General features: G+C 46.9%; 1 protein-coding gene across 1 annotated transcript; it reads left to right on the forward strand.

Moving 5' to 3' along the window:
• The first annotated feature begins 4,117 nt into the window (after positions 1–4,117).
• Positions 4,118–8,594, forward strand: LOC125521687 (proteasome subunit alpha type-7-A). The gene is made up of 3 exons (XM_048686741.1): positions 4,118–4,415; positions 4,525–4,939; positions 8,219–8,594. The coding sequence occupies exons 1-3, from the start codon at positions 4,243–4,245 to the stop codon at positions 8,378–8,380; spliced, it is 750 nt and encodes a 249-aa protein (XP_048542698.1). The 5' UTR covers positions 4,118–4,242; the 3' UTR covers positions 8,381–8,594.
• Positions 8,595–9,285: the final 691 nt, after the last annotated feature.

The following is a 9,285-nucleotide window of genomic DNA, read 5'->3' on the forward strand; positions in this document are numbered from 1 at the left end:
TTTCTAGAGAAAGAGTTTCTCTCGAAAGAAATAAGTGGGAGGAAAGTAGAACTTGATGAAGTATTACCTCTTGAACCGGTAAGTGGCGCAGCTCAAGAAAATGTTCCTGAGGTGCCTGCACCGACTAGAGAGGAAGTTAATGATGATGATCATCAAACTTCAGATCAAGTTACTACTGAACTTCGTAGGTCCATGAGGACACGTTCCGCACCAGAGTGGTACGGCAACCCTGTCTTGGAAATCATGTTGTTAGACAACGGTGAACCTTCGAACTATGAAGAAGCGATGGCGGGCCCGGATTCCAACAAATGGCTAGAAGCCATGAAATCCGAGATAGGATCCATGTACAAAAACGAAGTATGGACTTTGACTGACTTGCCCGGTGATCGGTGAGCCATAGAAAATAAATGGATCTTTAAGAAGAAGACAGACGCGGATGGCAACGTAACCATCTATAAAGCTCGGCTTGTCGCTAAGGGTTATCGACAAGTTCAAGGGGTTAACTACGATGAGACTTTCTCACCCGTAGCGAAGCTGAAGTCTGTCTGAATCATGTTAGCAATTGCCGCATTATATGATTATGAGATATGGCAAATGGACGTCAAAACAACATTCCTTAATGGTTTCCTTAAGGAAGAATTGTATATGATGCAGCCAGAAAGGTTTTGTCGATCCTAAGAATGCTGACAAGGTGTGCAAGCTCCAACGCTCGATTTATGGGCTGGTGCAAGCATCTCGGAGTTGGAACATTCGCTTTTGATGAGATGATCAAAGCGTTTGGGTTTATGCAGACTTATGGAGAAGCCTGCATTTATAAGAAAGTGAGTGGGAGCTCTGTAGCATTTCTCATATTATATGTAGATGAACATACTTTTGATGGGAAATGATATAGAACTTTTGGACAGCATAAAGGCCTACTTGAATAAGAGTTTTTCAATGAAGGACCTTGGAGAAGCTGCTTATATATTAGGCATCAAGATCTACAGAGATAGATCAAGACGCCTCATAGGTCTTTCACAAAGCACATACCTTGATAAGATATTGAAGAAGTTCAATATGGATCAGTCTAAGAAGGGGTTCTTGCCTGTGTTGCAAGGTGTGAAATTGAGCTCAGCTCAATGTCCGACCACGGCAGAAGATATAGAAGAGATGAGTGTCATCCCCTATGCCTCAGCCATAGGTTCTATTATGTATGCCATGCTGTGTACCAGACCTGATGTAAACCTTGCCGTAAGTTTGGTAGGAGTACCAAAGTAATCCCGGCATGGAACACTGGATAGCGGTCAAGAATATCCTGAAGTAACTGAAAAGGACCAAGGAAATGTTTCTCGTTTATGAAGGTGACGAAGAGCTTGTCGTAAAGGGTTACGTCGATGCTAGCTTCGACACAGATCTGGATGACTCTAAGTCACAAACCGGATACGTGTATATTTTGAATGGTGGGGCAGTAAGCTGGTGCAGTTGCAAGCAAAGCGTTGTGGCGGGATCTACATGTGAAGCGGAGTACATGGCAGCCGCGGAGGCAGCACATGAAGCAATTTGGGTGAAGGAGTTCATCACCGACCTAGGAGTCATACCCAATGCGTCGGGGCCAATCAAACTCTTCTGTGACAACACTGGAGCTATTGCACTTGCCAAGGAGCCCAGGTTTCACAAGAAGACAAGGCACATCAAACGTCGCTTCAACTCCATTCGTGAATGTTCAAGATGGAGACATAGATATTTGTAAAGTACATACGGACCTGAATGTAGCAGATCCGTTGACTAAACCTCTCCCTAGAGCAAAACATGATCAACACCAGAATTCCATGGGTGTTCGATTCATCACAATGTAACTAGATGATTGACTCAACTGCAAGTGGGAGACTGTTGGAAATATGCCCTAGAGGCAATAAATAAGAATTTATTATTATATTTCCTTATTCATGATAATTGTCTTTATTCATGCTATAATTGTGTTATCCGGAAATCGTAATACATGTGTGAATACACAGACACCAACATGTCCCTAGTAAGCCTCTAGTTGACTAGCTCGTTGATCAACAGATAGTCATGGTTTCCTGACTATGGACATTGGATGTCATTGATAACGAGATCACATCATTAGGAGAATGATGTGATGGACAAGACCCAATCCTAAACATAGCACAAGATCGTATAGTTCGTTTGCTAAAGTTTTCCAATGTCAAGTATCTTTTCCTTAGACCATGAGATCGTGTAACTCCCGGATACCGTAGGAGTGCTTTGGGTGTACCAAACGTCACAACGTAACTGGGTGACTATAAAGGTATACTACGGGTATCTCCGAAGTGTCTGTTGGGTTGGCACGAATCGAGACTGGGATTTGTCACTCCGTATGACGGAGAGGTATCACTGGGCCCACTCGGTAATGCATCATCATTATGAGCTCAAAGTGACCAAGTGTCTGGTCACGGGATCATGCATTACGGTATGATTCAAGTGACTTGCCGATAACGAGATTGAACGAGGTATTGGGATACCGACGATCGAATCTCGGGCAAGTAACATACCGATTGACAAAGGGAATTGTATACGGGGTTGCTTGAATCCTCGACATCGTGGTTCATCCGATGAGATCATCGAGGAGCATGTGGGAGCCAACATGGGTATCCAGATCCCGCTGTTGGTTATTGACCGGAGAGCAATCTCGGTCATGTCTTCGTGTCTCCCGAACCCGTAGGGTCTACACACTTAAGGTTCGATACGCTAGGGTTATAGGGATATGTATATGCAGTAACCCGAATGTTGTTCGGAGTCCCGGATGAGATCATGGACGTCACGAGGAGTTCCGGAATGATCCGGAGGTGAAGAATTTATATATGGGAAGTCTTGTTTTGGTCGCCGGAAAAGTTTCGCGCATTATCGGTATTGTTACGGGAGTGCCGAAAGGGGTCCGGGGGTCCACCTGCCCCGGGGGGCCACATGGGCTGTAGGGGTGTGCGCCTTGGCCTATATGGGCCAAGGGCACCAGCCCCAAGAGGCCCATGCGCCAAGAGATAAGGGAAAGGAAGAGTCCTAAAGGGGGAAGGCACCTCCTAGGTGCCTTGGGGAGGATGGACTCCTCCCTGGCCGCACCCTTCCTTGGAGGAAGGCCAAGGCTGCGCCCCCCTCTCCCTTGGCCCTATATATAGTGGGGGGAAGGGAGGGCAGCCATACCTAAGCCCTGGCGCCTTCCTCTCCCCCTCCAACACTTCCTCCTCCTCCGTAGAGCTTGGCGAAGCCCTGACGGAGTACTGTAGCTCCATCACCACCACGCCGTCGTGCTGCTGCTGGAGCCATCTTCCTCAATCTCTCCTTCCCCCTTGCTGGATCAAGAAGGAGGAGACGTCACGCTGACCGTACATGTGTTGAACGCGGAGGTGCCGTCCGTTCGGCGCTAGGATCTCCGGTGATTTGGATCACGTCGAGTACGGCTTCCTCATCCCCGTTCTTTGAACGCTTCCGCGCGTGATCTACAAAGGTATGTAGATGCAATCCAATCACTCGTTGCTAGATGAACTCCTAGATGGATCTTGGTGAAACCGTAGGAAATTTTTTGTTTTCTGCAACGTTCCCCAACAGAGTTCTCACGCGCCTTCAGGTTGATTTCAATTTGGGCCAGACTAGTAGTTTCAGGTGAGAAGTGCAGTCTTCATCCTCGGGGACTTGAAAGTTGAAACTGAATTAGAGTCCGGACTGGATCATACGAGTTCACATGCTCGGAATCCATATTGTATCCCTTCTTTTAGAACCTCTTTGATTCACATGATTCTCAAAATACAATAAGAAAGTACATATGATTGGAATGCCATTTTCATCTCAATCCTAGATGATTTGGGATTGTTTGGTTGCATCATATAATGGAAAAATAAAGGAGTTCTTTTAAAAAGTTTTGAGTGGATGCTAGAAACCCAATAGGAAGTGGTTAAGGAAAATCTTAAAAAAATTCCTATATAACTTAGAAAAAATTCCTATATAATTTGATTCAATCATATGAATCAAACAGAAACGTAGGATTTTTTTAAAGGATTCTAATCCTCTAAATTTCTATGAAAATAATCAAAGGAGCCCTTGGAGGAATTAGTCTTGCCTATGTAGTTTACCTTCTTCTCTCGCAAGAAAGGACAGAACAGAACAGAGTCTCAGTGGCCGTGCCGGACTGCGAAAGTAAACAAACATATACTCACCGGAACTCCCCAAAGCGAAAGCCTCTGTCACCGGCGACGACGCGCACCAGCACCGATGGCCCGCTACGACCGAGCGATCACCGTCTTCTCCCCCGACGGCCACCTCTTCCAGGTTGAGTACGCCCTCGAGGCCGTCCGCAAGGGCAACGCCGCCGTCGGCGTCCGAGGCGTCGACACCGTCGTCCTCGGTGTCGAGAAGAAGTCCACCCCCAAGCTCCAGGACTCCAGGTAGGCGACCTAAAACCCGTCCGTTCCCCCTCCCCGCGCATACGCCGCCGGATCGACCGGATCTCGTGGTTTTCTAACCGGGAATCCCCCCGTCCCTCGAATTTCCCAGGTCCGTGCGCAAGATCGCGAGCCTGGACACCCACATCGCGCTGGCCTGCGCGGGTCTGAAGGCGGACGCGCGCGTGCTCATCAACCGGGCGCGCGTCGAGTGCCAGAGCCACCGCCTCACCGTCGAGGACCCCGTCACTGTCGAGTACATCACGCGCTACATCGCCGGCCTGCAGCAGAAGTACACGCAGAGCGGAGGGGTGCGGCCGTTCGGGCTCTCCACGCTCATAGTTGGCTTCGACCCCTATACCGAGAAGCCCGCGCTGTACCAGACCGACCCCTCCGGCACCTTTTCCGCCTGGAAGGCCAACGCCACCGGCCGCAACTCCAACTCCATGCGCGAATTCCTTGAGAAGAATTACAAGGAGACGTCCGGCAAGGAGACCATCAAGCTTACCATCCGAGCCCTCCTTGAGGTAACTACCTCACAACATATTATCCTATCCGACCAGGAGCTAGAATCATACTGCCATTTTATTGTATTTTTGTTAAATGTGCGAGAAGCAGAATACCAATAGTTGTGTCAATCAAAAAAATGGTAATGGCTCATCTGAGGACAGATGCTCCAAGAGATGCCAGATGGATTATGGAGAGTAGTTAGCATAGGAGAAGGACACACTGTCAAAAAAAAAGAACCTAAGCATATGAGAAGGACACATTTTCATTCTTTTGAATGATAATATGTCAATTGACTGATTAATTGCCGCACCATGCGGTGCTGACAATGGAACTTAGCTGCCCTTACTCAAGGTGTTAGTGGAATGCGCATGTCTAGAGTTTCTGTGTGTTCTTTTGTTTTATCAACAAACGAAGTGCTTGGTGTTAGTCATGTTTTACTGGTTATAGAACTCACTTTTAATACAAACTTAGGTCAGTTTCCTGATGCTTGTTGCATTCAAAATATTATATTAGTAACTGCTCATGTGAAGATAGACGTTCTAACACATGACAAATGGGGGAGGATTTTTTTTTCCAATTCTTACAAGTGATTATATGCCAATTGACTGACCTAACTGGAAAGCTCATGTCTAGAGTTTTATATGCATTCTCTTTGCTCAGCCAGCAAAGTGCTTGTTGTTAGTCATGGTTTACTTGTTATAAAACTCACTTTAGTACAAAGCTAGATCAAGTTCCTATGTCTGTTTTTATCGACTGCATTCAAATTGCAATGAAACTAAAATTGAGTGAGATAGGAGTGATTCATGTGTGTGCTTGCCACTTTAGGGTGATACTTGTTCATCTGCACTAACGAGAGTACATGTTCATAGGCGTCATCTGTTGTTTTGCTCCTGCAGTCTCAGCAATAAATTCATTTGCAATGCCAATTTCATCTACACTTGTATGTTATTGCAAGTACTCCCTCTGAGTGACCTAAAACGTCTTATAAAAGTTTAAAGAGGGGCTATTTGAGTATAATTTTCTTTCAAAAGTCGGTTCTCTCATGTCAATAGTCTAAGAACATCTACAACCGGACGCCCCATATCCACCCCAAACGCCCGGTCGGCCTGCCCGGTTACTGCCTGGACAGAAACAAGCCACACCAGCCTCCTCAAACGCAGCCCAAACGTCCGGACTGTCCGGCAACCCCCATACCCAGCCCATATGTGGGGCAGATATGGAAAGGCCTGGACGCGTCTGGACACCGCCGCCACGTCGGACTGGTCCACTATGGCCCACGCAGTCCCCACCCTTGTCCCCACAAATACCCCAGCCGGACGACCGAACCCTAGTCAAACCTCACTCTCTTGACCACTCTTCTCCACTGCCATCTCCTCCCCCTCCTCTCTCTGCCCCATCCCCTCCTCTCCGCCATGGCCTGGAACGGATCCGGCAGCGATTCCGACGATATCGACTAGGCGGCGCTCTCCATGGACTCCTCGAGCTCGTCTGCGCCGGACGACGAGGAGCTAGCACTCCGCATTGCCCTCCGCCACTCGCGGATGGACCGGGGCGGGGGCTCCTCCTCGATGGGGGTGTTGCCGGCGGCCCGGGTGGGCAGCTGCAGCAACCGACCATCTACCTGACGGCGCCGCCGCGGTCACATGCTTCCCCGTGAGGCCGCGTGGCGATATGGGCCCGGCACCAGCCGAGCACTGCATCCTTCCGAGGTGGCGCTGGACTGCTCGTGCCGCAAGCAGCTGGAGTCTGAAGGTCGCAGCGCTATCACTTAACAGAGGCAGCCGCAGGCCACTATCACATACCGACTTCTGGTGCAGGGTCCTAGCAGGTATCTACGCAGAGCCGTACCGATCCGCCTAGCGACGACGACGAGACCCTCCGCGATGCCATGCGCTGCTCGTACACCTCGGCAAAGACGGACGCCCGTCGACGGCTTTGCAAAAATGTGGTGGTGTTCTGCATCGGGCTCAAGGAGTCCGAGAGGTTGGTGAGTCAGAGGCTGGCGGCTTTTGCCGCCGCATGGCTCGTGAGGGAGCAGCCCCACGCCGCCCGTCGCATGGCGTTGATCATCTTCTCCTCGTCCTCCTCGGCAGTGGCACGACTGACGACGATGCTCCACCCGCCGCCAACGCCTACGCCTATCTACGTCGGATTGCTATGTTTATATGTTCTATGATGATCTACGTAGTTTGCATGCTTTTGTATGGATTTGGGGACGGACAAATGGGGGTGTGGTTGTGGACTGGGGCAAATGTGGGCTGCTTGGTCACTGTCCGCGGATGTGCCCGGATACGTCCGCGGGCGTATAGGGCCGCAAATTAGGCAACCGCGGCTCTAGATGCTCTAATACTTGTGTACGTAAAATTTTGAAAACTTGGCTGTGCTTTGCCAATTTTATTATTGCTTTTGTATAGCATACAGAGCATGTAACTGCGTTGACTCTATTGTTGCTTTTGTACTTGTGTATCATTGCACATTGTGTAACTGGCATACTTTGTGACTCATTTAGTGAAAGAAAGCCACTCCCTCTGTCCTATAATATAAGGTGTTGTTACGACTAACGTACTCATATATTGGTTATCATAACATCTTATATTGTGGTACTGAGGGAGTATTACTTCTTGGCTGGCAGAGGTTTCCCAGAAGTACTGTAGCGCATATAAGATGTAGTATAAATGTGTGGTCTTTGTAGTATCTTTGGAGGCAAATGCATATCTGCCATCCCAAATATATGTCCCGGAGAGCTGGCATTTTCCATCTCAGATAATGGACAGAGATAATATGTCTGGGTCGGCCATGCCTGTTGCTGTGTTGCCCGAGACCTGTGACCAAAAATCCATGTAAATCCTCAGTGGGAAGGCAAACATTACATGAGAGTACAGTGTTTAACCTGGATTAGCCCTAGGCTTTTGCTGGCTCTGCCTAGCATGTTAAGTTAACACTACAATTGACACAATTAATCCCATGTTTAAATGCATATCCTCTTGTATCGTCAGACTAAATCTTTGGTTTGTCTTCTATTGATAATTGTCTCTGACACCCCCCCCCCCCCCCCCCTCTTCTCTGTAGGTTGTCGAGAGTGGCATATCCTCTTGTATTTTCAGCTTAAATCTGCCTTGAATAATATCTCAAGTTTTTCCCATCTAAGATAACATCTCAAATTAACATTATAATTTGATCACAATTAATTGTATGTTGAAATGGATATCCTCTTGTATCTTCAGCCTAAATATTTGGTTTGTCTTCCATTTATATTGTCGAAATGACACTGATTTGATCTCCCCCCTTCTCTGTAGGTTGTCGAGAGTGGTGGCAAGAACATTGAGATTGCTGTGATGACGCACAAAGATGGTCTTCGCCAGCTTGAGGAAGAGGAGATCGATGAGTATGTTGCTGAGATTGAAGCAGAGAAGGCCGCTGCTGAGGCTGCAAAGAAGGGTGGCCCGAAAGACACATAATGTACTAATGATTTAGCACAGTCGTGGCACATGGCTCCTCTAGCTCTGTTTATGTTCACAGCTTGTCTATTTGTTTTAACTGTTTCCGAAGGACTTGTTTGGCCGAGGGTTGTTTATTTTACTGCTGACGGAGGTGCTTGGACTAATGGGCTTATCCCCGTCATGTTGTGCGAACTGTATAAGCTTAGCTAATGGGGGTGTTACCGGAAGCTTAGCTAATGGGCGTTACCGGGCCGTGGATGATAAGTGGGCTGAGATAACCTACAACTTTTGTAGTAGTAGTACCAGGCCGTAGCCGTTTCTCAAGAAGAATTGCACATTGGAGCCTTGGAGCGGGAGCCCCTGTTCGGCGCAGCGAACAAACAAAAAATCGACATAAAAACGCAAAAAATTGGGGAGCTGCTTTAGGAATCGAACTCGCATCGCACGCGAAGTCAAGCCTTCTTCATGCTTAGCTGAACAACCGTGATTTTAATAGCGCTAACAATATGTGAACTAGTATAGCCGTGCTATTTATTTATAATTTAGATTTTTTTCTTTAAAAATCATTAATTTAAAATCATTCGTTGATTTTGAGACAAAAGTTCACAACTTAAAAAATGTTCATCGATTTTGAGAAATAGTTCATCATTTTTGAAGAAAAGTTCACAAACATAAAAAAGTTCACCAATTTTGGAAAAAGTTTAAAAAGTTCATTGTTTTCGGAAAAGAGTTCTTCATTTTCGTAAAAAATCATTTGTTTTTCATCGATTTTGAAAAAGTTCACAAATTTGAAGGAACAATTCATCAATCTTGAAAAAATTCATTGAATTTGGAAAAAATTCATTGAATTTGAATTTTTTTATTAAATTTGAAACAAGTTCATTGAATTAGAAAAAAGTTCATAATTTTTTTTTAATGTGGAT

Source organism: Triticum urartu, chromosome 7 (genome assembly GCF_003073215.2).
Source record: "Triticum urartu cultivar G1812 chromosome 7, Tu2.1, whole genome shotgun sequence".
NCBI classification, from domain to species: domain Eukaryota; kingdom Viridiplantae; phylum Streptophyta; class Magnoliopsida; order Poales; family Poaceae; genus Triticum; species Triticum urartu.

What these genes read in the sequence shown, in the direction of transcription:
- LOC125521687 (XM_048686741.1), top strand. Translation starts at nt 4,243, where the DNA reads ATGGCCCGCTACGACCGAGCGATCACCGTCTTCTCCCCCGACGGCCAC. An exon ending in CCCAAGCTCCAGGACTCCAG is followed by an intron (nt 4,416 to 4,524) that starts GTAGGCGACCTA and finishes CGAATTTCCCAG; the next exon opens with GTCCGTGCGCAAGATCGCGA. An exon ending in CCATCCGAGCCCTCCTTGAG is followed by an intron (nt 4,940 to 8,218) that starts GTAACTACCTCA and finishes CCTTCTCTGTAG; the next exon opens with GTTGTCGAGAGTGGTGGCAA.